We start from the raw sequence: 26,612 nt of genomic DNA, 5'->3' as shown, positions 1-26,612 counted from the left end.
TATGTTTTTCCTAATCAATGATTTTTTTTTTCTACCGGGTCATAAATTTAGAGAATAATTATCATGTGAGATTTGGAAAGTTATTATCACGTGTGATTTGGAAAGTTATTATCAAACTCAATTCTGCTAAATCAATTTTTTTTTGCAATACAACCAAACACAACCATAGTCATGTCACTAATCACATTCATTACTTTGATTTTAACATTGCAGATTTAATATTAATCGATGATCAATTGATACAATATGCACTAGCAGATATTGAGATGATGTTACGTAGTTGTGGGAAGAGTTTAAAAGATTATCCTCCAAAGCCTAGAGCAGACACATCATTAGTTCCTGATATACAAAATAGTTTAATACACGATGAATTGAATTATAACAGACAATCATTAGCTGAGGAACATGTTAGATTGATGTCAACTATGACTTCAGAGCAACGTAAAGTATATGACACAATCGTGACAAGAGTTAACGAAAACAAATCTGGTGTGTTTTTTCGTTATGGTTATGGCGGTACATGGAAGACATTTATCTGGAGGGTTATGTCAGCCGCATTACGCTCAAAAGGTGAGATAGTTTTAACAGTTGCCTCAAGTGGGATCGCTGCATTGCTTATACCTGGCGGTAGAACAACACATTCAAGGTTTTGTATTCCTCTAAATGTTGACGAGTTTTCAACATGTATCATAGTTCCTAAAAGCCCTTTGGCGCTATTAATACAAAAAGCAAAGCTCATTATATGGGATGAAGCACCAATGATGCACAAACACTGTTTCAAAGCTGTTGATCGAACTTTAAAAGATATTCTCAAGTCTGTTGATGAAAAAAATAAACACATTCTCTTCAGTGGAAAAGTTGTTTTTGACGGAGATTTTAGACAAATTCAACCATTAATACCCAAAGGTACAAGGACAAAAGTTGTTCATGCTACTATTAATTCTTCAGTTCTTTGTAATTTTTGTGAAGTTTTAACATTGAGTAAAAACATGAGGCTTCTCGGTGGTGCTTCGAGTGCAGACGTTGAACAAAGAAGATTGTTTTCTAAATGGGTTTTGGGTGTTGGCGATGGAGAAATTGGAGATGACAACGATGATGATTTAGAACTTGACATTCCATCAGATTTATTGATTCCAAATTCAGGTTATCCTCTTGCTTCTATCGTTGAAAGCACATATCCCCAACTTTTACAAAACATGAACGATATAACGTATTTCCAAAATAGAGTTATACTAGCTCCTAAAAATTCAATAGTCGACACAATAAATGATTATATGTTGGATTTAATTTCCTGGTGAAGAAAAAACATATTTGAGTTATGATACTCCACTCACACAAAATCTAGACGGTCAAACAGTGGATGATGTTCATACTCCCGAATTTTTGAACACGATTTCTACGTCGGGACTTTCAAATCACAAGTTGAAACTTAAAGTTGGAGTTCCAATTATGCTATTAAGGAATTTGAATAAAAAATTAGGATTATGCAATGGAACAAGATTTATTATTACGAGATTGGGAAAACGTGCTCTTGAAGGAAAAATTATTTCAGGAAGTAATATTGGTGATCAGGTTTTCATACCTAGATTTTCTCTGACACCATGAGAATTCATTTTAAATTTTAACGGAGACAATTTCCTATAATGATTTCTTTTGCGATGACTATTAATAAGAGTCAAGGACAATCTTTAAAGCATGTTGGGATATATCTCCCGTTGCCAGTGTTTTCACATGGTCAGTTATATGTTGCAATTTCAAGAGTTACTTCTAGAAAAGGATTAAAAATATTGATCATCGATGACGACGATGAAGATACGAATAAGACTTCGAATGTGGTCTATAAGGAAGTTTTCCGTAATATAATATAATTTTCTTTGTATGAATATTTATCCAAAATTATTGTTGAACTATCGTTTAATGTTATTCAACGTTTTTCATATACCTTACATTATTGAAATTATCATATCTTATTTAATCATTATATATCTTACAGCTAATCAGACCCGCGCACCGCACGGGTCGACGTTCTAGTTTAATATTGAATAAACTCACAATATAGAAATCTAATAAAAAGATATTTTAGTATGGAAATCCGTTAAATTGATTTCTCATATTGCATAAATTCACAGTTGGAATATATATCTCATTTCGTATATATATTTGATGGGTCTTGTTAACTGTGCCTTAAGGGCACATGTTAAGAATCCAAAAGTAGAAATATTTTTTTAAATTTTGTATAATTTTTTTTTTTAACAAAAAGAGGAGAAGCAAAGAGCTACCTCCTCAAACCATAAATTTTGTATAATTAATTTGTAATCTGATTTAAAAAGTAAAGTAAATACATTAATTATGATAATTTTTTTTTTTTTGAATCAGTAATGTGTGTCCTTTGGACACATTTTAGTTTTTCCCTTATTTGATTTCATATTGCATAAACTCATAATTAAAAAATCTAATAAAAATAAATTTTAATATGGAAATTCATTGAATTGGGTGCTCATATTGCATAAATTCATAGTTGGAATAGATATTTTGATTTAGTATATATTTATCCTTTATGGTAAAATATTAATCTTTGAATTTTTCCTAAAAAATACTCATTTCATTTTTTACAGATCTTCATCATCATTTTCTTTAGTAAAAAATAAAAATAACAACCAATGAGATAAAATTTAATTTTGATTTAAGTGTAAAATTTGATTGTTGTGAATGAAAGTAGAGGATCTAAGTTCTATTTTTTTTGTTTCTTTACAAGTTTTTTTGTTAAAACTTGATTAAACTAAGAGTAACAAAAATTTAATTTTTCAATAAAAGTAGTATGAATATAAAGTTAACTCAAATTAAATTATTTCCTTCCAATGATTCTATATAAATTAAGAAAATATCTCTAGAAGCTAAATAAATCAAAACTAATACTTTTCACCAAATTTGCTTTTTGGTAATAAAATTATAATTATATATCTCCCTAATGGCCCTATAAATTAAGAATAAATCTCTAGATGCTAATCACAACAAATAATTTTCACCCAATTTTCTTCTTGCTCATAATAAAGTTTTACTTTTTTTTTTTCTTTCTTCATACCACCATGGGTAAGAAGGTGAAGCTTGCATTCATAACCAGGGACACAGCCAGAAAAGCAACATACAAGAAAAGGGTAAAAGGTTTGATGAAGAAGCTCAATGAAATCACAACTCTATGTGAAATTAAGGCATGTGCTATAGTGTTCAATCCTGAGGATCTTGAACCACAAATTTGGCCATCCATTCAAGGAGTTCAAAGTGTGCTGACCCAATTCTTGCATGTCCCCGAATTCGTTCGGCATCGAAAGATGTTAAACCATGAGAGTTACTTGAAGGAAAAGACTCAAAAGCTGAATGAGAAGCTAAAGAAACAAATGAAGGAGAATAGGGAGATGAAGATGATTCTTCAAATGTATCACTACCTTGAGAAATGGAACATTCCTGAGGATTTAAGTATTGTTGATCATAATGATCTCACATATGTGATTGATGAGAAAATGAAGGAAATTAATATGAAGATGATGGAAATGGACATCAATGATCAAAGGGTATAGAGAGGTTTGTGAGTGGTAGTTAAAAATATGTCATTTTCATGTTCTTGATGAATGTTGGGTGGGATCAATTAAATGAGTCATGTGTTCTTGTATCTTATGTGTTCAATTTTACTTTGAGTGCGAACTAGTTAATTTCTTTAAGTTTTTTTAGATGTTGGTCATTTTATTAGTTCTCAAATTGGATAAGATGATCTTTGAGCCGGATAGTGAGTCTTAGAAAAGAAATCTTTGTGGGATTTTGTCCTCTAATTGTCCTTGTGAGGGCACATGATTCTCTTGTAAACTCATAATTCCTATAATAAACCATCATATATATCTTTAGTCTCCACGTTTTCATTTCCTATTTTCAAGATGAAGTGTTTCAAACCCACTTGGGGTTAGTCGAGTGGTGTTGGTTTGGGCCCTTGGAGTATGCTCCTCTCAAGGTCTCAGGTTCGATTTCCACTGGTGTCAATTTCGGTGGGCTAAGTCCATACAGAGCCAAAAAAAACTCTGGCTTTAAATGGGGCCCCCGCAAGTGGGCGGTGAGGATTGGTCTCCTTGGATTAGTCGGTCCTAAGGCCGGATACCAAGTTTTCAAAAAAAAAAAAATGAATTGTTTCATTGAAATTTTTTGAGCATATATTTAATCTCCAATAGATTTAAAATTATTTTGGACCAGACATATCACCAAAATAATTTAGAGAATAGGAGGTTTGAGGCTCATTTTAATTTCGGGCTCACTTTGATAAAATAAGTATTTTTCAAGGATTTATTCATGTTAAAGATAAATTATCTAGGTCAAATATATCTCTATATCAACGAGGGCAAGTCAAAATTCAACCTAGTAATAGTACACATGAGCTTGTCAAGCAACGGTAAAAATTACGACACAAATATTCAACCATATGTGATTTCATAAATACCGACTTAGTGAGATATGATCCATATATAATAGTACAACAAACGACCCGACTTAGTGAGATATGATCCATAATAGTGCAACAAACAAATATATATATATTTTTGAAAAATTTGGGCATTTTTTGGTAAAAAAATAAGAGTCAAAGTTCGTTGACTCCATATATTAAAATTTAGTTTGACACTGAATTTCATCCATTCATTTGCTTATTCTAAATATTTGCATTTATTCGTTTAATCATTAATTTTAGTCTAACTAAAAATAAAAATAATTAGACATATTCGTTATAATTTTGGTCACATACATTCGATTAATATCAACAATATTAGAAGTGGTGTTTTTTATATACTAAAATACTTCAATAATAATCATCCTCTTTTCTTTTTTTTTTTGTAGAAATAAAGAAATCTTTATCCGCAACAATCCCAAAAGTGATATATAATATATTGAATTTAGGGCCCGTTTGGTGCACATGATAAGAGACAGGATAGGATAACTGTATCATATCCTGCCGCAATCCAGTGTTTGGTGATACAGCAGGATATGATAAGTTAATCCTGAAGCTTATCCTATCATGTCTCTCTAGTTATAATTCTTATCCTGAATTTGAGCTGGGTTACCAGCAGGATAGGATAAGAAGAAAAAAAAAATTACTGATTTATTTTATAAAATATATTTAAAATACATAAAATAAAATTAATAAAATATAAATAATTAAATAATTAATTTTTAAATATATATGTGATTTTCTCATAGGGGTAATTTTGTAATTTATATATTCTAAAAAATCAAAATTTTACTAAAATTACAATATTTTAAAGTAAAATGATTATTAAAAAATTGACAAATAGGGATATTAATTTAAATTTTATAAAAAATTAAATATAATCCTTTTGCAATAATAGTTTTATTATTTACGTATGAGATATATCATATATTTATTTGGCTTATCTAACATGTATATATTATTGAGTTATTTATTTGATCATGATTCATATAAAAAATTAAACTTGATTATTTTCTCATGATTTTTATTTTGAATTATATAAAGTTATTTGATTATTTATTTATATTTTTTATTTATAAAATTCAAAGTATTACAAAATAATTTTAAAAAAATAACAATTGTTTTACAAGAGTAATTTTGTCAATTAAATATGTTATATATCTTATCATATTATTATGAGCAAGTATGTATTAAAAACAAAATATAATAGTTATTATGTTTGTTATCCTTTGTGCACCAAACATAGGATATGATAACTGAGTATAACTGTTATCCTGCTGTTATCCTATCCTATCCTTATCCTGGTTTATATCCTATCCTGTCACTATGCTATCCTGCGCACCAAACGGGCCCTTAGTGTTGATGTGTTAAGTGGGACTATAGCTGTAAAAAGGGCCTTAAGGGGCCGGCCCTTTAAGGAGCGGACCCACTTATTCCTGATTATTAATTTTATTTAAATTTTAAACAATTTCTCTAGTGTCGTGAACTTATTCTCGTTTTCTTCAATCAGCACTGTCCACGATCGGCACCATAAAAAAACTGTGTTTAAAATTTAAATAAAATTAATAATCAGGAATAAGTGGGTCCGCCCCTTAAAGGGCCGGCCCCTTAAGGCCCTTTTTACAGCTCTAAGTGGGAGTCATAAGTTTCATATTAGACCATATACAATGACAAACCAAATTCAACACCACTTTTTCACTTCACAACACTCCACATCATTTTCTCTTTCTTCCACATAATCATTCAACATTTATTCAACTTTTACCCTCTCCAATAGTTTTTTCATTCAACACTCTACCCCACCACTTTTTCTACCCCACCACTTTTTATTTCATATTATTATTTAAATTTATAGTTTTGTTTTTATGATTACATAAAATTACAATTATCGATTAAAATTAAATTAAAATAATTAACACTTAACGATTTATTTTTTAATTTTTTTGTAATAAAAACAAAATTTATTTAATGAAATTATACGTAATATTGTTGGGATCCATTTCACTAAAAAAAGATTAAAACTTCAAAAGAAAGACTAATTAGAAAGATAATAATAGATTAAGATAGTGAAAAACTTGGTTTTTTTTTCTGTGTCCAAATGAAATGAACGAAGTCTCTATTTGTAGAGAAAAAAAATCACGAATTTTGGTAAAAAAATAAAAAATTAATTTGCAATGAGATAATTGAGTTCAAAGGATAAAAATTAAAAAAAAAATCCAGCGAACCAATCAGCAGCTGACAAGTGGCACCCTTTTATATAAAAAACACATTATCTCTCCGCCCTCTGCCACACACGCGCCCTGTCCGCGCGTATGACACACGCGCCTGGCTGCGGAAATGAAGAATAGCCACGCGTCCCCCTTTATGCAGTTTCAACATGTTGAATTCTTTCATCATCTCCCTCCTCCACATAACATTAAACACCCCTCCTCCAATGATTTCAACATGTTGACCTTCATTCAACACCCCAAATTCAACACCACTACACATGGTCTTAGATGAAAGAGTTTATGTTGAACAATATATAATTATTCAGAAGATTCATACATGTATTAACATTTTGGATAAAAATGTGGTGTTCAAACTCACTTGTGTAGTTGGTCTTAGTCCAATCCAATGTATAGAGCCACCTCAATGTTGCTCACTAGAAAGTTCCAACTTTGATACTATACCCAGGTCAACTTGTTGGAGGAACATATGAGTGGTTCCTTGTGATGAATCAAGAACACAGAGAGTTTCAGACTTGATGGAGAGATATTGACGTGTCAAATTTGAGTTGTAAGTCCCCCAATGCATGAACCCATACACTTAATATTGTTTTAGGTGAAGATATGGTCTACAGACTCACTTGTATCAATCGGTCCGTTAATATTATTATGGTTGTTAGTTCCTCTTGCCTGGGCATGTGTTTCCCTTATGAACTCACAACATCCCTATAATAATATTGCAACTTCCACTCTTTTTTTTTATAAGCAATAATAATATAAGGGAGTACAAGGGGTACTCAATCCCTTGTACAACAAAGCAAAGAATCATATGCTTTGGAGACATGCCAAATGATCAAAACACCAATTAGAAAAAGAAATACAAGATTTATGACCATACCGGCCACTAACCCATGCCCAAGATACAACTTTGATGTCGTCCAAAAGAGAAGAAGTAGAGGGAATGACTCCATTAAAAATCACATTATTACGAAGCTTCCAAATATTCCACGTTGTTGCCAACCAAATCACCTGCCTAACACGCTCGCCATTTTTCATTTTAACCAACTCACCAAATAGTTTAAAATGGTGTCGGCCTTCAGCCCCTATCGACAAACTCTTCCCAATCCAATTAAAGATCACTTCCCATACCTTTATAGTAAAAGGAAAGTGGAAAAAAAGATGGGCACAATCCTCGTGAGAAGAAAAAAAAGCAAAAAACACGAGGCAAATCATGCGAATTAATCAAAATACCTCTATGGTTGAGCGTCGTCCTTGTGGGTAACCTTTTTAGTAATAATCTCCATCCGAAACACAAGACTTTGGACGGTATGTCATTCCTCCAAAGTTGTCTTATGGGTGTCAACAAATTAGGATCCAAAACCTCAGAATGTCGCTTTTCTAGAAGAACATTATAACAAGGCTTGACGGAAAAAAGTCCGGTTGAATCAGGCGTCCAACGCCATTTATCAGGATTGACAGGATGTAAAGAAATTCCTACCAACAGCTCTGAAAGGTTTGTTGCTTGTTGTATTTCACTATTTGACAAATGGTTAATCCACTCAAAACCACTAATCCTATCGATTATCATAACATTCGGCTGCACCTCTTTAGTAAATAGATTAGGATATAAATCTCTAAAAGGTTGATTCCCAAGCCACCTAAATTTCCAAAACCCCGATGTTATCACCATTACCGACTCACCCTCTCACATTCATCTTAAACAAATCTTCATCAGCAAATAGAAGATTTAGCTCCGTGCATTAAAAAATTCCCGCCCAGCAAATGTGTGGGTAAATGACTATATCTGAACCGTAATAACTCAGCCCACATTGCTTCATTGTCAGACAAAAATCTCCATTTTGATTTGCACAACAATGCCATGTTAAACAGTTCTAAATTATTTACCCCAAGTCCACCTTTCTCTTTGGGTAAAGAAATTTGATCCCATTTAACCCACCATAATTTTTTATCTTCTAACCCCCCTCCCCATAAGAAATTTCTTTGGATTCTCACTAATTGTTTCAAAATGCAGCTAGGAACCTTGAAAAAGGAAAAAAATAAATAAAGAGGGAGACTAGATAGTACTGAGTTAATGAGAGTAATCCGCCCTCCGAAAGATAAATGATGACTATTCCAAGTACTAAGTCTTTTAGTCATAGCATCGACCAACGGTTTCCAAGTCTCTCGCCTTCTTGGGTTAACACCAACCGGGATGCCCAAAAATTTGAACGGAATAGCTTCTGATCTACAAGACAGAACAGAGGAACCTGCTTCCAGAAGTCGAGGATTAACATTTATGCCATATATCTTGCCCTTCACAAAGTTAATTTTAAGGCCTAAGACCGTTTCGAAGCTTCTGAGTAGTGTTTTAATAGTCCAAATATTATCCCATGTACCTTCACCCATCAAAATAGTATCATCCGCAAATTGGAGTATCTGAAACTGGAGGTTGTTTTTAATCTGATACCCCTTGAATTTACCTAACTCAACTGCTCTTCTCATTAGACCTGCTTTTCTTAATTTTTGTTAGGCTAAATTACACTTTTGCCTCCCTAACTATCATAAACTTGCAATTTTTCCCTCTAATTTTCATAATAACACTTTTAACCACATAATTGCAAATCATTTTGCAAAAGGCTGACCACCACTGATTTTGACAAAGTCAACACACACGTGGGCAGTGGATCATATGTCATGTGTGCATTAACTTGTCAAAATCAGTGGGGGGTTAGCTTTTGTAAAATGGGCTAAAGTTAAGGGGCCGAGAGTCTATTATGAAAGTTAGGGGACCAAAATCACAAATTTGTGAAAATTAGGGTTCCAAAAATACAATTTGACCTTGTTTTAATATACCATCATATCTTTAGTCTCCACACTGTCATTTCCTAGTTTCAAATGAAGTGTTTCATTGATTTGTTTTGAGCATATTTAATCTCCAGTGAATTTAAAATTATGTAGGATAACACATATCACAAAATTAATTTAGAGAATAGAAGGTTTGAGGCTCATTTATATTCAAGTTCACTTTGATAAAGATCTTATGGATTTATTCAAGTTAAAGATAAACTTATCAGGTCAAATCTCTATCTTGATGAGACCAAGTCAAAATAAAGTTGAGTAATAGTACACGTGAGTTTATTGAGCGACCGTAAAGAAAGTGACACAAATTTGGTCCCCTGAAATGCTCCTATACCCCCCAAAATCCAAAAATACTCTCAATCTGGTTTGAGTTTTGTTTGGAACCTACGAACCAAAAATAGGCGATTTCGGAACCTACGTTCCGAAATGGTCTTACATGACCAATGTGCAGGAACCTAGCACCAGTTACGTTTTGGCTCGGTTTGCTCATAAGGAAACATGGTTAAAAACTGATTTCGGAATCTATGATACAAACATGCATAATTTCAAAATCTAGCTTTCGAAATTAAAAAAAAAAAAAAAAAAAACTATCATTTCGGAACCTATGTTTCGAAATTATGCGTGTTTGTATCCTAGGATATGAAATAACCTAAAGGGTAATTTCGTAAGTTTGAGGGTCTGAAAGTAATATAGAGAATCACAAGAGTGATTTTCTTTGATCACATCTCATTTCATAAACATCGACATAGTGAGATATGATCCATAATAGTGCAACAAACAAATAGAGTGTCTCTTTATTTCTCTATTTTTGAAAAGAATGAAGACTCGAAATAGATGATCGAAGAATGCGTTAAAACTCTGATGGATTTCTTACAAAAGAAATTGTGTGAGAACTTTATAGAGAGAAATGACAAATATACCCCTGCTTACCTTTTTTCCCCCCTCCCATCTCCAACTCGTGAGAAACAGAGCACGCGGATACACAAACGACTGAACAAGCGACCTAACACCACTGTGATCGCACCACCACTACCACCACCGATCAAGGACCCTTCGATTTCATTCTTGTTCTTCCGGTACTTCTTCTTTCCATTTTCCTTTTATTCCTTTTCAATAACCACTTTGCAACATTTAGGTTTAGTTTCTTACAGTAGATTTATGCACTATACATTTCAATCTCATAGAGTTTCTAATTTCGAGTGTTTAAATTAACTCTGAAACGATAACAATCATTATCAATATAGTTTAATTTGAACACTAGTTAGGTTTTGTTCTTGAATCTTGAGTTGTTAATGTTAACATTGTTAAGGTTGTAAAATTGTTAAGGTTGTATGTACACTTGTTCCTAAATGATTTTTGAATCCTAGAGAGTGTTTAGGTTGTAAAATTGGCTAAAAGGAGTCAAGTGGTGGCAACAATGTTCAACCCTCATGCTCTGATAAATAGCTGGGTGTGTGCTGTCTTGGTTATTTGTGTATATCAGTCAAGGGGCAAATTTAGGAGCTGGTGTTTGTGTTTGCTGGTGTAGCGGATTTAGAGCTTAAGTTAGCATGGACTCAGCTTAAGTTAGAGCTTAATTTTGTTGATGATCAACTTTAACTTTATGCTTATTAGTTGTTACAACTTAATTTTTTGGTATATAATATAATTTGCATTTTTGATTTATAAATTAATTTTTTTTACGGCCCCCCCCACTACTTTTGGCTAGCTCCGCCACTGAGAAGGTCACTAATCTAATCTGGTTGTTGAATCGGATTTGTTACGTAATTACTTAACTAATAAAAATCGGCGAAAAACCACGGGTTTATTTTTATTTATTTATTTATTTTTTCTAATTCAAAACACGCCGTTTTTTTTATGAGTTGGGACAGTGAAGTAGTATATACGAGGCTCAGAACTCGATCCCTACAATGTTGTCAAAAACTCCCTTCGGTTCCTATTAGGAGTATAAGAAAAATTTCACTTTTTAAGTTGATTGAATAATTGATGCCAGATACACAAGTTATTCAAAGAACCTGAAAAACGAATTTTTTCTTATAATAGATACCGGAGGGAGTAGTTGTTATAGGAGTGCAGTACTGCTATAGCATGGTGGAATTTGAACAAAATATTATTGTCCTGCGATAGGCTATTTAGGGCTGATATGGATGGGCTTATTTGAGCTTATCTACTGATATAAGTTTGTGAGGCTGTTTGGGAGAACTTATTAAACTAGCTTATGACATAACTTATGACATTGTTCATAAGCTGTTTTCAGCATATTTTTGTAAGTCCTCCAGTATAGCTTATGAAACAACTTATAGCTTATACTAAATTTAGTCAGGGGTGGAGCTGCATATGGGCTGGGCAGTGCTGCGGCCCGCCCCATTTTTAAATTTTTTAGAGGTAATTACTATAATACCGTTACTAAATATTGGGTAATTACAAAAAGCCCCTAAAAATCCTATCCTGTCTCTCAGATTCTCTCTCGTCTCAACCTCGTTCTCACCACCAGCTCTTCTCTTGCATCTCACCTCGCTCTGCCGCTCACCATCACCGATTCGCTTCGAGTTCGATAACAGCCGCCAGACTCTTCATTCTTGATTTGATTTATGTGAGGTTATTGATTTCTGAGGTTGATTGATTGTGAGGTTTGAATTTGATTTGATTTATTTTTACTGTTTTGTTTGATATATTTTCTTTGTTTTGGTAGCTTTCGTTCATAAGTTTATAAGAAATTTACACTTTATGATTAGTTTTCTGATTTTTATTGTCAATTATTTGCCAATGAAAAATTCGATAGAATTTGTAGTACTACTTTAATTGGAATTTTAATCAGAGATCTTAATTTCACTATTGGATGGAATGGTATAAAATAAAATATAGTGAAATAAGCTCAAGAGTGAATGGAAGATGATACAGCAGAGAAAGATGGAAGAAATACTTCACATATTGCACTCATTTTCATTCAGCCAGCCCTTGTTTGTATCCATGGGTTTCATTGTAATCGCAAACTTGCTGATTTTTCATGAATAGAGTCTATCTATACCTTAAAACAGGACTACAATTAAATTTAATGTGGAATATATCATAATTAAATTTAATAGGGTAGTCGAACTTTGGAAATTGGGGTTAATGACAAAAAACCGAGGCTTTGATTGTGGATAATGCTGTCATTGCCAGTGACATAGTTCACTATCTAATATGTAAACAAAAGGTTTGAAGGGGGATATAGACTATAGTTCTCAAGTTGGATATCAATAAGGTGTATGATCATCTGTGTTGAAATTATCTTGTTGAGATCATGTTTAATCTTGGTTTTGCCACTCAATTGGGTTAAAGTTTAATAGTAGATTTAGTGACCAAGCAATGAATTTTAAGGTGTTTTAAATCATGTAGTTTCATTCCAAAAAAAAATAAAAATCATGTAGTTTAAATTTTTGATGATCAAGTATGTGCTTATTACAACTTAATTTTTTTGTAGTACAATATTATTTGAATATTTGATTTGGTGGCCCGCCCGAATTTTATAGTCTAGCTCCGCTACTGGTCGCAGTACTAAAGTGTTGTCAAATAGTGATTATTCAACCAGTTTGGCATTGTAGCATAGTGGAATATGAACAAACTGCTATTTTTTGTGATCTCCGATTGACAACATTGGATACCCAATACTAACAAATCTCTCTCCCCTGCAAATTAACCTATAATTTGTCTATAAAAGAATTGTATTCATTGTAGTATCATGAACCAACTAACTACAATTGATTATACAAAATTTGTGTTTCTATGTTTTTTTAGAAGTAATTGTTAGAATAGTTTTTTATGCTTGCATGTATCAATGTGATGTAGCTGAAGCAGGGACAATTGGCCCATCAAGTTTTGCAACAGAATTTTAATGAAGTTCTCAATTGTTTATGGATTTCAGATTCTAGCAAAGGCTTTTGGAATGGCAGCGATTTATAGTCTTTACATCATCAACAAGTCTGGTGGATTGATCTACTATAAGGTTCCATTATTTCCTACTATGTACTTGAAATTCTCTTTTATTTTGTTTCACGAATGATATATTTTACTCAAAGTTGGTATCTTTGTTTTATGCGTGTGTTGGGTTGTTATTCAGGTCACATTGTAGAGTGAAATTCAGCTGATAATAAATTTTATTAAACATGACTAAGACACCTTTGTATCCATTGGTTTCTCAGTATATATTAGTGGTGTTAAGCTACGTGTCTCTTAGAGATTTCAGTATATTTATTTAAGAAATTTGTTGAATCGTACGATAATTAGGATATTACTTCACTTAGCACGATGGAAATAATGATGATTCAATCCTCCTACTTTGTATTAAACAATAGTAGTAATTTTAGTTATATTGGCAGACTTGCCGCAATTTTTTAGTTATCTTTGAAAAGCCCAACAAAGACTTGAAAAAACTGTAATAGCCGTTAGACAAATCATAATGGCATCATTTAATCCGTATATGTTAACTAAAAATAAAGCTTTGTTGTTGTTGCACTGTTGAGTTAGGGTAATATTTTTTCTTTTTAATTGAAAACTATGAATAATTTGTTAAACTCTTTGATATTTAGGATTATGGGTCAGCTGGACGAATGGATACCAATGATACCTTACGGGTGGCTAGCTTATGGCATTCAATGCATGCCATCTCTCAGCAGCTATCACCTGTGTCAGGTTGTTCAGGAATTGAACTACTACAAGCTGATACATTTGATCTTCATTGCTTCCAATCACTAACAGGTATTATTTTAAATTAAATAACTAATTATTATGTTAGGCAGTCACATTGTGAATAAAATGAAGAATGAATGCCAAACATAATGTGCATATTGATAAATGATATATCATACATCGAATAGCAACATTTGATTTTTACCCACACTGGTATATATGCAGCCTTGCGAGTACTTAGTGTAGCCAGGTTTTAGTGAAAGATGGTTTAGTAATATAAATATATCGGAAGATCTTGAATATAGATAATTTTTTGTGACACAAGTCTTACTCATTTATGGTGCTATGGAATTTCACCTATAGAATTACATTGTTATCTTCCAGGTTTTGACATGCTCTGCTAAGCTGCAAACACTTTGACATAGTTGTATATTTTATAAAGTTATATATCCTTATTTCAAGGAGGCTGGGACATAAAACTTGAGTGAAAAATTGTATTTGAATATGTAGGAAAAGGAGGCTTCAAATAAATAATTTTGTATGTAATGTCATTTTTCAGATAGAGGAATGCTAGGGTCACACTCACACTCACTAACACACCCCTTTAAACACACTCCAATATATTCATGCCATGTCACCCTTTATATAAACTTTACCTGATGACCGGATTGGCAAGTGAGAGACTATTTTATATTTTTTATTTGTATTATTAATCGGATTGAATTTTTCATCTTCTAGATCCAGATTTACAAGGTCAGAGAGACAATTTCATTTCTCTAGCTACGAGCTCTCTTTACATTGCCGCCAACTGTGTTCTTTGTTAGAATCAGATATACAAAGTAGAGAGAATAGAAACCATGACGGCTAGGGTTTTAATAATATGACAATGCTATTGATTAACTTGTCAAAAGCTTACAAAGCAATATATAATAATACTTAATGGGCTACTAACCTAAAAGCTCAATAACATAAGTTCTATTATCTAACACTTTCCCACAAACTCACGATGAGTCAACATGACATATCGAGAGTTTGTCAAACAAAAAAACGAAGAACATACTTAATGATAAAAAAATTTTAAACTTATTATTTTAATATTCTTCACTTGCTTGTTCTTTGCTAGAGAGAGCGATTGAGAAAAATGAGTAATAACCAAGTTGAATGCAGTTGTTATCTCCACCTTGTTATCTTGTTCTTCCTTATTGTTACGGTGGTTGTGCGGGTGGAAGTTCTGAACAGTGTGACTTGTTCACCGGAACTTGGATGGTGGACGAATCATATATATCTGTTGTATAAACCGGCTGCGTGTTTGGTAACCACTACAAGGAAGTTCATTTTTTTATTTTAAATTCTGCAAATTTTCTCATGAAGGAAGTTCAATTTGAAGACATTATTCAAAGTAAAGATTTGGATCGGAGTTGTTCGTTCACATTACAGATTTTCCATTTGTTGTCTTGGAAAACAAAATAGATGTTGAGCGAGTAGTTATTTCTGAAAAGAAAGCAAAGGCCTAGTGTCTTTTGACATGCATTAACCAAGAGACCAGGTGATAGAGACCAAATCTGCAGAGATATTGGTACAAGACTTGGAGGAGAGAGTGAAGGTGGAAGATGAGAAGTTCAATCCAAATAATCCAAATAATAATTTAAAAAAAAAAGTAAACTCTCTCCACATGCAAATCCGGTAATCAGGTAAAACTTAAAAAAAAAAGAGTGATGTGTCATAAATATATTGGAGTGTGTGGGTGTGACCCTAGCATTCCTCTATCAGATATTATACTAAGCACTCACTGCATAGTACAAATTTTCTGAATTCCTTGTTGAGATAAAAGAATTTTTTTTTCTTCTTTTGTTAAAATTATCAGATATTATACTAAGCGCTCATTGCACAGTATAAATTTTTTGAATTCCCTGTTGAGACAAAATAACTTTTTTCTTCTTTTGTTAAAATAAAGACAAGTATATGTTTGATTATATATTCAAGACAAGAGAAAATAAATTTATCTACACAATATATGACTTTCCTAGTCTATGTAAAGTTTGTAAACTAAAGTAAAGGTTGCAGGCATGTGCTTCTTCTGATTTTAATGATGATGAACTTGATAGTTTAGATATTTCTAGATGTTTGGCTTCTGTACTAGTTGTTACAACTTGCAGTTGAATTTTATGTAGCGCTGTCATCTTAATTGGCTCTTTCCATTCATGGTGATGAAGTACTATTCAGTTTAATATCAGTGGCAAATTGAAGCACTATTTACTAATTTCCTATTCCATACCCTTGTTTAGATTTTAGATTTTGATATAACTTGTTAATCATGCCATATGAAATTAATTCTTCTCTCTAACAGGGACGAAGTTTTTCGCAGTATGTGAGCCTGGCACTCAACAAATAGAAAGTTTATTGAAATACATATATGAATTGTATACTGATTATGTTTTGAAGAACCCCTTCTATGAGATAGAGATGCCTATTCGATGTGAGCTCTTTGATATCAACCTAACTCAGTCAGTACAAAAGGATCGTGTTGCACTGTTGGGTCAATAAATCGCTGCCCTAGGCCAAGTGTTGTTGATGACTGTCTTGTAAGAGATGCTACTCTGTTTTATTGTACCTGTACTATGTATTTTTTACAGAAAAACTTTTTATGATTCAAATTCAAATATATGATATTCTTCATTTCCTACCATGTTTTTCCCATACAAATTATCTGTATCACTACCTATTTGGTCATATTTTTTAACCATATGCAATTTGTTATCGATGTGATGGTAATGGTACATATTAGGTGAATAAAAGTAGTTTGGCAGTCAGTTAGTTAGATACAAGGTTAGATGGTTAGATTGTTGTTCAATATGGTGAATTAATTTAGTAAAACTAGTTTGTTAGTCAGTTAGTAATTGAGCCCCAAAGCTTATTAGGATTGTGATTTAAGTTCCAAACATCCTTAGCAAGAAGAGAAATATTGTTGGCTCTAGTAAAATGAATACCAAGACATCCCTGACCAGTGACCTTCTATGCCAAGTTAATCTATCTGGCATAGACTTGCTTATTGTTATTCCTGTATTTTTTTTCTTTCTTCTATGCCAGTTACTCTTATTGTTGGCTCTAAGAGTAACTGTTTACCAATTCACCCATTGGCTAGACTTGCTTACCCGAATAAACTGTGTTGCACTTCTGTCAATCTGACCAGTGACCACAAACACTTGTTTACAGCCACATATTCTGCATAGATTGAACTGGCATAGACGTGATGGCAAACTTGGCAATGGTCAATCTGCTATGGGCTTAGAGTCAACTTATCATTTCAAAATTATACATTTGTTTATCTATGAAGGTTATTCTGACATGGTTTCAAATTGGTCTATGGGCTTAGAGTCAACTTGTCTAAGAGTAAACTTATTGGGAGGTGAACGTGGATGACTCATTCCTCGTGATGACATTTATTTTTCCGAACTGCAAGACAGGTTGGTGCTAATTTGCAGCAGACATCTACTTGGAAGCCAATGCTAACTTAATTCTGTCATTAATTATATACATATCTTCTACATCTCTAAGTGAAAGAGGCGAGTCTTGGTGGATAAGTCTTCCGTATGAAAGGATGTGTTGGTGGCCAAATAAAAGGTTTAGGGATTGGTGGGAGTCATTACAGTTTAGGCATTCCTATATCTATCTCCTCTATTTGATAGAAAGATACTTGTTGGTTGGGACTGGCTTTAGGTGGGGAGGTGGACTGTGGATTGGTGCTTTGTGCGCGTGTATCCAAGAAGGTTGGGAATGGTAGCTCTATTTCTTTTTGGCAAGATATGTGATTGTCTGGCAGCCCACTAAAAATTTGCTTTCCCAAGATTAATTATTTGCATTTTCTGAGCAGATTTGGAAACTGAATAGATGAGTGAGGTATGGGTTTGGTAGTTTAGGTGGCAAATGCGCCTTTGTTTGGGAATAGGCTCTGTTGGACAATTTCCTCCATTTCTTGTCTCCAACCCATATATCTCAAGTAGAGGATGTCTGGTGTCAGTATTGTAAGGCTTAGGGATGTTTTTAGTTAAATCTAAGTAGAAGGTGTCTGCCTGATAAACTCCCTGTGTTGAGGGTCACATCTTTTGGGGTTCCCCTTACTCTTTGTAAAATTATTGTCTAGTTTTGCTCCCTCAAAGGTGATTACGTTTTCCTGAAAACTGTTATAGAAGTTGCTACCTACTGTGTCATTAACATGCATGTGGTTGAGTTTTGTGAAGGGAGAAGTCCCTTTATTTGGGCGTGTGATTTTTCTTCCTTTGTTAGGTATTTAACATGAAGCTTTTTTGTTGTCTTACCGACCATGTGCATGACTTGGCAAATCTCTTCTCTTTGTTTATAGAGTTGGGGGAGTCTTGAGAAGCGAGAAGTAGGGTTTTCTGGTTGGACACTCTGGTGTGGGCTATTAAGAAATAAGAAATAGGTTCATTTTCTCCAAAGTTGGCAATTGTTGATAGTTTCAATGTATTATCTTGTAGGTATTTTTTGCATAAGTCAATCTTCTCATTGTATGTTCTGTTTTATGAATGGTCAGTAGATCCTCTGGAGTGCATGCATAGAAAGAAGCTATGGGTGTTTCTGGCTTAGGGTCTTGCTTATAATTTTGGGATACTTTTAATTTGGTTTTTGCCCACTTCTCTCTTTCTGTTATACTTTGGCTAGTACTTCCTTTCTTCCATCTTATTGTTACATATTTTGTTGTTTTAATTATGATAAAAGTAACATTTTGGCTTATTCTAACATAATGAATAGTACAAATTTTGATAATTTTCTGTTTTTTTTAACCCAATAGTTTTCAGGGGAATGAGGTCACGGTAATCCAAAGTTTGACCGTGAGATAAGTAAAGGCTGGCCAATAATTGTTCCCACTGGAAATCGAATTCGGGTTCTCCTGAATGATTCGTTTTAGGAGAACTCGATAATCATTTACGCCCAATGTTCCGGTTAATAATTTTGTTTAGCATATGAATACAAATTGCAATATACTTCCTCTGATTTTAAATATAAGCAAAAATCAATTTTCGAATGAGTTTATAGTTCAGATACATGTTTTATTCAATGAACCTTTTTTTTTCTTCTTATATTCAAAATTGTAGTATATTTTTTTTTCTGATGAATTTAATTGCGAACACTTGAAGTTGATAATTACATATTTGAATCTACGTGATTTCATCTCTTGTATTAGTTTCAGACATTTGAGTTATAATCTTTGTATCAAGCATGTTGAATAATAATAATTTATTTGAAAGCTCATGCAATATATTTTCAAGACAACAAATTGTATGACTCCACATGGTTTATCCACATGCATTTTGGTTGTCATATAAATACATGAGTAGTAATCGAGTTTGATATTATGCAACAACTAATTTCCACAATATCTAATTAACAAAAAGATTAGTTAATAAGCAATGATTATATTTTCACACGCATGGGAATACCATAGGGCCACCGTGCACATTTCATCTTTGTAACATGCACAGACTGGACTGGAGGCATTAAATTATGATTATCATTCCAGCACTTTAATTATAGAAGAATGTTAACTTGTGCCCTTAAGGGCACATGTTAAGAAGATAAATGTGGAAAAAATTTATTGAACTTGTGGTGTATTCAATTATCTAAACATTAAATTCTTTGTAACATTAAATGCTATATTTCTATTTTTAAGTAGCTTAACATGTGCCCTTAGGACACAAGTTAACATGACCCTTAATTATATTCAAGAGCCACACAAACACATATACTAAAAGATATTATGCTCCTTTACATTACAATTTTTATGTTGAAAAAGTTGAGCATATATGATGCAAATGCCGTTTGTTGTTCCTGCTTTTGATTGCACAGATAAGATAGATACTCTTTCATGTGCTAAGATAATACTACTTAATTAAGACTCTACCCTATTCTTAAATCCAATATAGTGTAGAATTTTAAAATAACAAGCAATGAATTTGGATTCTAAACATTCACGCGATCTCACAGACGCTGATCAGGATTGTCGGATCAACAATCCATACACATGTTTCACTCTTGTATTTTTGACCTGTTTCCTAAAATGAGAATGTGAACCGTCTATTATTGATTAATGCAATCTACAGTCGCTAATCAAGACTCTCACATTAAGATTTCATGGCTCATGTTTCGCTTTATATATTGGACTTATTCACCAAAATGAGAATATAAACCGTCCAATTTTGATTCGACGGTCTGGATCATATAAATAACTCAAATGCATCCAAATCCCACATAATGATAGCTGGGTTGTTAACATTTTTTTAGAAGAGAAAGAAAGGATAAACAAACTCCTAAAGTAGTGCCTATACAAATAAAAAGTATATTTAAAATGTTAGTCTATAAAGTTAAAGATGGATAATTAGGGTTTGCATGTGCAGGGGTCTTGACCTAAAAGATTTTCGGTTAGGAATCCCAACAAGAACCAGCGCATGTGCACTTGATTTGTCACTTGTTCTATGACTTTAAGGAAAAAAAAGTCCCACCAATGTATGTTTATGTTATATTCACCAAATGATGCTTATAAATAGAGGCCCTCTAATTGCATTAAACCTCACATTAGAGCAAAACAAAAACTACACATTCTCTTGTCTCAAAAGGAAAAACATTCAATGGCTTGTTCTACTTTGCTAGTTACTATGTTCATTCTCTTCATTGAAATGCATTTTCATGGTGTTGCGGCTAACTATGGCGGTTGGCAGAGTGGTCATGCCACTTTCTATGGTGGTGGTGATGCTGCTGCCACAATGGGTAAGTTTAGCTTATGTATTTTAATCTCAATGTATTAGTAATAGCAACCGTGTCACCATGATTTTATGGTCTGAAACAGCAATTGCATCTGTATTTTACTGCAATATAAAAATTTAGTGTGACCACAAATTTAGTGTGTCACGATCCTTGATATTTTGAAGAATTCCGGTTAAATGCGACTGAGCAATCACACATATCTTGAAATTTTTTAATATTGTTGTTCAGATCGATGTCATAGACCATTTTTTTATGGAGTTGAGGATCGAATTCAAGACATCTAGCATACTACCCAAACTCATCACCACTAGACCAAACCTAGTGGTTTCGATGTCATAGACCTTTGTTCAATATTGGTTTGTTTATAAGAGAATAGGGTTATTTATTACTATTAATAATACTTATACTTATTTTGTGCTTTAAAAAAAATGATTGTGCTAATTACATATGGTTCTGTTTGATATATACATATAGGAGGTGCATGTGGTTATGGAAATTTGTACAATCAAGGATATGGAACCAACACTGCAGCTTTAAGCACATCTTTGTTCAACAATGGCTTGAGTTGTGGAGCTTGTTATGAAATGAGATGTGTTGGTGACACAAAATGGTGTAAGCTTAGCACCATTGTTGTTACTGCCACAAACTTTTGTCCACCAAACATGGCTTTGCCAAACAATAATGGTGGTTGGTGTAATCCTCCTCTACAACACTTTGATATGGCAGAACCAGCATTCCTTCAAATTGCACAATATAAAGCTGGAATTGTGCCTATAGCATTTAGAAGGTATGTGAGTGTGAAGCCATCAATTTGGTAAGGTTTTCAATTTCAAGGTTCTATATAAAGGTCTTATTGATTAATTCCCTTACATCTCTATAAATTATATATGAATCATCAATTCCTAGCCTCATTTGAGACATATAATAATCAAGAACCTTACCGTTAGCTAACTAGGAGTTACATAAGAACTAACTTGATTAACGCTTTGAAAAGTTAGAAACTGTTTAGTAATTTTAATAAAGTTGGTGATTGCGCTGAAATTTTCGTATAACTTGGGGACAAATTTGAATATTTTTTACTATTAATTCTTTTATAACAAATGAAATGAACTTTTCATCAAAAACTTATCTTCTTTATTATGCTTATTTTTGTAATTCTCATTTTCATTTATATAAGTTGAATAACATGACTGATATCTTTCCATTTAATAAATAAGATGTACCATCCTTTGTGATTTTTAATAACAAGAATGTCAAATTTGAGTATTGGAATTAAGATTGAAAAAGACAAAATTTATTACTCTTTCTATCTTATATGTCTTGTTTGGAATAATTGGGCGTCTCAAATTATTTATTATTTTATAAAATTGGATGTAATTGCTGATATATTTTTTTTAATATAATAATTGATGATTTTCATAAGGCATGTGCATTATTTTAAATGATATTTAATATGAAACAAAGTATGTAATCGGTACATCTAAAAAATAACAGTAAGCAAAAATTAAAGAATTCTACATTTTGATTTTATGCAAAAGTATGAAAATAAAAAGATTACAATAGAACAGCCTATAAAAAAATAAAGTGTAAAATAAAATAATATTTTATTTTATTTTTTCCTAAAATAAAATAATATTTTATTTTATTTTATTTTTTCCTAAAAACTTATAAGATATTAAATAGAACATACTACAGTATAATATTTTGTTGTGTCAAATGCTAATTAAATAGTTAAATTATGATATTTAAAGATGTCATGAATTTAACAATTATGTTAAAGTAAATTTCTTTTTAAATAATTTCTACACTTGAGATTTTTTTTCAATTTGTTGTTGTAATTTTCAACAAACTTAATGAATTTTATTTTTCTTATTTTGTTGATTGAAGAGTGTCATGTATAAAAAAGGGAGGAATAAGGTTCACAATCAATGGCCACTCTTACTTCAATTTGGTTTTGATCACCAACGTCGCGGGTGCAGGAGATGTCCATGCAGTCTCAATCAAAGGGTCCAAAACTAGTTGGCAAACCATGTCAAGAAATTGGGGACAAAATTGGCAAAGCAATTCTTATCTCAATGGACAAAGCCTCTCTTTTAAAGTCACCACCGGTGACGGTAGAACGGTGACAAGCTACAATGTGGCACCGGCTGATTGGCAATTTGGTCGGACCTTTCAAGGGGGTCGGTTTTAGACACTGTGGGGGTAGGTTAGTGAAAATGTTTGTAATTTTTCGTAGATTGTTTTAATAGAAAGTCTACGATAGATTAATATTTGAAACTCTACTCTAAATATTTTTATGATTGAGACAATGTTTTTATCAATTTGACAACAATACAAGAAATAAATGGCAGTACCTCAAAACTTAATTCGGAGTACTAGTTGTAAATTCGTTAAAATCACGCTAATAATACTTTATGTATGGAGCAAATTAATCAAACAACCAATATCAACCGGGAATGACAATTATAATCGCAAGCAAAAGATAAAACAGTGAGGAAAGAAAGAAACAAGCACACACAATATTGTTTATCCAGTTCGGTACAAAGATGACCTACGTTTTGGGGAGAGGGCAAAATTCCGTTCCACTAATCAAAGAGAGTAACTTTACAAAAAGATGTTCCAAGGGTTACAAGAACTAGCCTTCAACCTGACTCTATTCTTATACTAAATAGACTATAATATACTCTCTCCGGACACAAATATAAGAAAAAATAACCGTTTATGCAGTGTTTAAGAAATTTAGTTAAGTGTAGTTAATTTTCTTGATTTAATGGAAAACATGAGTTAAGTTTACTATATTACCCTTTGAAAACTGATTTATGCCTTGGAAATCACATAAACTTTTGAAAAGTGAAATGATTAAATAATGGTATATTAGGAATAGTAGTATTAATTAGTTTAAAAGTAGTTGACTTTTGCTTATATTTGTGTCCAAATTTTGAAGTTTTTTTTCTTCTTATATTTGTATCCAGAAGGAGTATGAGTTTTGCAAATGTATATCCACTTATTTTTTAGAAGGTATGTTTTAGCAATTCATAACTAAAAGGTGGTTAAATGCATCTTAAGGTGAATGTTGTTACTACACTCCTTCTAAACAATAAGTGGGTGTAAGTTTGCAACTCCTATAAACATTCTCTAGAATACACCAATTAATATTTATGAGAGTGAATGTTGCTAAAACCCACCTCCTCCATATGCGATCCAATATCAACCAATGGGTTCAAATTGAATTTTGATTTAACAGTTGAAATTTGATTGTTGTGAATGATATGAATCTAATAAGTTCTATTTATTTGATTCTGTATAAGCTTTTCAGTAAAAACTAAGAGTAACAAAAATTTAGTTTTACTATAGAAGTAGTTTGGATATAATGTTAACTTAAATTAAATTATTCTCTCCAATGACTCTATATAAATAAGTAATATCTCTAGAAGCTAAGTAAATAAAAGGAGAAAAAAAAAAAAAAAAAAAACACTACATGTACTGTCAATGAAGAAGCAACATTACATTGACGATGAATATCCAGTGCATTATTATTAGGATCTATCTCACAATAAAGTAATCTAATAAAGAGATATTTTAATATGAAAATCCATTTAATTGCTTTCTTATATTGCAAAAACATTATTTGTATATATTTTTCTTTTATGGTAGAACGTTAATTTCTTAATTTTTCCTATAAAAATACTCATCTCAATTTTTACAAGCTGGGATCTTCATCATCATTTTCTTTAGTCATAACAAATATCAACCAACAGGTCTGAATTGAATTTTTATTTAACTGTTGTAATTTGATTGTTGCGAATGAAAGACTATAAAGGATCAAGTTCTTGCTTCTTTTTTTTTTCTTTATATGCTTTTCAGTAAAAACTAAGAGTAACAAAAATTCAATTTTACAATAGAAGTAGCATGAATATAATGTTAACTCAAATTAAATTATTTCCCTCCGTCTCTATATAAATTAAGAAAGTATCTCTAGAAGGTAAGTAAATCTCAACTAATACCTTTCACCGAATGTCCTTTCTGAGGTAACCAAAAAAAAAAGTCCTTTCTAATTTTAATTTTGCTTTACTTTTTTTTTTGAGATACTACTTCGTGTAGTGTTTAAGTTTATAGCTTATTGTGTGTTAAATTTTTACTCACTTTTCTAAGATATATTTTTTCTACTCTTGTTATCTTAATTGAAAAAAATTGAATATTAATTAAAAACATATATTCAATTATTCATGTCATTTTATATTTATCAAGTTAATCGAATCACTAATATTATTTTTTTTTGTCAAAAAAAATGATAATCGAATCACTAATTTCACTGCAAATTTAATTTGTTAGTTTATCCACTTTTAAGTTCACCCGTTAACCGTTAGCTGTCATCTACTACTTTTTTTACAAAACAAATTATTAGTAAAAACAGAGAACTTAATTAATTTTTACCATAAAACTATGAATATTATATAGAGGTAATATGAATAAAATATTAATTAAATTAAATTCTATCTCCCCCAATGGCTCTATAAATTAAGAAGAAATCTCTAGATGTTAATCAAATCACAACAAATAATTTTCACCCAATTTTTTCTTGCTCAAAATATAGTTTTACTTTTTTATCTTCCTCAATACCACCATGGGTGGAAAGAAAGTGAAACTTGCATTCATAACCAAGGACACAACAAGGAAAGCAACATATAAAAAAAGGGTAAAAGGTTTGATGAAGAAGCTCAATGAAATCACAACTCTATGTGAAATTAAGGCATGTGCTATAGTGTTCAATCCTGAAATTGTTGAACCACAAATTTGGCCATCCATCGAAGGAGTTCAAAGTGTGCTGAACCAATTCATCCATGTTCCAAAATTTGATCGAGGCCGAAAGATGTTGAACCATGAGAGTTACTTGAAGGAAAAGATCGAAAAGTTGAGTGAGAAGTTGACGAAAAAAACGAAGGAGAATAGGAAGATGAAGATGACTATTCAAATGTATCACTTTCTTGAGAAAGGGAACATTGAGGGTTTAAGTACCGTTGATCATGATGACCTCACATATGTGATTGATGAGAAAATGGAGGAAATTAATATGAAGATGATGGAAATGGAGATCAATGATCAAAGGGCTCCAAGGTTTGTGAATGGTAGCTAAAAATAAGTCATTTTTTGTGATGTCAATCTCCAAAAGTTCTTTTATCACATGTGTTCAATTTTTCTTTAAGTGTGTGTTTGAACTAGCTACTCTCTTTATGTTTGAACTTTCTTGTAATTTTCTACTTTTATTAATATTAATATTATGGTTGTGTAGGCATGCGATTTCCTTAAAAACTAATTTGGTTGTCATCTTCTTTTAAAAATTAGTTTATATATACCTATTTTCAAAACTATTTTTAAGAATAAAAAAATGTCTGGTAGTCCTAACTTTTAAAATTGTTTTAGCGATGAGAAAATGAAATATATATTGTTTGGCAAGTTGTTTTTAAATATGTTTTAAAAATTAAAATTATAAAAACTTGGTTGATAATTATTTTTAAAAATTGTATTTCAAGTGAATTGTCAATAAAATGCAAATCAATTAAATTACAATGTGATAAAAAGATATAATATAATGCCCCATATTAAATTGTTTATAG

General features: G+C 31.9%; 4 protein-coding genes across 9 annotated transcripts; all 4 read left to right on the top strand.

Moving 5' to 3' along the window:
• Positions 1-3,035: 3,035 nt before the first annotated feature.
• LOC123922498 (agamous-like MADS-box protein AGL80) lies at positions 3,036-3,575 on the top strand. The gene has a single exon (XM_045975214.1). The coding sequence runs from the start codon at positions 3,087-3,089 to the stop codon at positions 3,573-3,575; it is 489 nt and encodes a 162-aa protein (XP_045831170.1). The 5' UTR covers positions 3,036-3,086.
• Positions 3,576-10,475: 6,900 nt separating this feature from the next.
• Positions 10,476-16,901, top strand: LOC123882027 (trafficking protein particle complex subunit 4-like). 6 transcript variants are annotated; one of them, XM_045930809.1, is made up of 5 exons: positions 11,740-11,756; positions 11,997-12,163; positions 13,454-13,534; positions 14,118-14,286; positions 16,565-16,901. In XM_045930809.1, the coding sequence occupies exons 3-5, from the start codon at positions 13,475-13,477 to the stop codon at positions 16,759-16,761; spliced, it is 426 nt and encodes a 141-aa protein (XP_045786765.1). In that variant the 5' UTR covers positions 11,740-11,756; positions 11,997-12,163; positions 13,454-13,474; the 3' UTR covers positions 16,762-16,901. The 6 variants fall into 6 exon arrangements, with proteins under 6 accessions (XP_045786760.1, XP_045786765.1, XP_045786764.1 ...); XM_045930804.1 differs by lacking the exons at positions 11,740-11,756; positions 11,997-12,163 and adding an exon at positions 10,476-10,625; XM_045930808.1 differs by lacking the exon at positions 11,740-11,756 and having other exon boundaries at positions 12,009-12,142.
• Positions 16,902-20,811: 3,910 nt separating this feature from the next.
• On the top strand, positions 20,812-23,356 carry LOC123921808 (expansin-A8-like). The gene is made up of 3 exons (XM_045974490.1): positions 20,812-21,000; positions 21,472-21,784; positions 22,885-23,356. The coding sequence occupies exons 1-3, from the start codon at positions 20,862-20,864 to the stop codon at positions 23,186-23,188; spliced, it is 756 nt and encodes a 251-aa protein (XP_045830446.1). The 5' UTR covers positions 20,812-20,861; the 3' UTR covers positions 23,189-23,356.
• A 2,219-nt stretch (positions 23,357-25,575) lies between these two features.
• On the top strand, positions 25,576-26,173 carry LOC123881962 (agamous-like MADS-box protein AGL80). The gene has a single exon (XM_045930736.1). It carries the CDS (start codon positions 25,622-25,624, stop codon positions 26,129-26,131), a length of 510 nt encoding a protein of 169 aa, XP_045786692.1. The 5' UTR covers positions 25,576-25,621; the 3' UTR covers positions 26,132-26,173.
• The last annotated feature ends 439 nt before the right edge of the window (positions 26,174-26,612 follow it).

Source organism: Trifolium pratense, linkage group LG4 (assembly GCF_020283565.1).
Source record: "Trifolium pratense cultivar HEN17-A07 linkage group LG4, ARS_RC_1.1, whole genome shotgun sequence".
Taxonomy (NCBI): Eukaryota; Viridiplantae; Streptophyta; class Magnoliopsida; order Fabales; family Fabaceae; genus Trifolium; species Trifolium pratense.
Note: the sequence above shows the minus strand (reverse complement) of the source record. Positions and strands in the feature narration are given on the sequence as shown.

Bases quoted from the DNA above. Each gene is read 5' to 3' on its own strand.
- LOC123881962 (XM_045930736.1), top strand. From the start codon at position 25,622: ATGGGTGGAAAGAAAGTGAAACTTGCATTCATAACCAAGGACACAACA.
- LOC123882027 (XM_045930804.1), top strand. From the start codon at position 13,475: ATGGCAGCGATTTATAGTCTTTACATCATCAACAAGTCTGGTGGATTG. The intron at 13,535-14,117 runs GTTCCATTATTT...TTTGATATTTAG, and splicing joins GTGGATTGATCTACTATAAG to GATTATGGGTCAGCTGGACG. The intron at 14,287-16,564 runs GTATTATTTTAA...TCTCTCTAACAG, and splicing joins TTGCTTCCAATCACTAACAG to GGACGAAGTTTTTCGCAGTA.
- LOC123921808 (XM_045974490.1), top strand. From the start codon at position 20,862: ATGGCTTGTTCTACTTTGCTAGTTACTATGTTCATTCTCTTCATTGAA. The intron at 21,001-21,471 runs GTAAGTTTAGCT...ATATACATATAG, and splicing joins TGATGCTGCTGCCACAATGG to GAGGTGCATGTGGTTATGGA. The intron at 21,785-22,884 runs GTATGTGAGTGT...TGTTGATTGAAG, and splicing joins GTGCCTATAGCATTTAGAAG to AGTGTCATGTATAAAAAAGG.
- LOC123922498 (XM_045975214.1), top strand. From the start codon at position 3,087: ATGGGTAAGAAGGTGAAGCTTGCATTCATAACCAGGGACACAGCCAGA.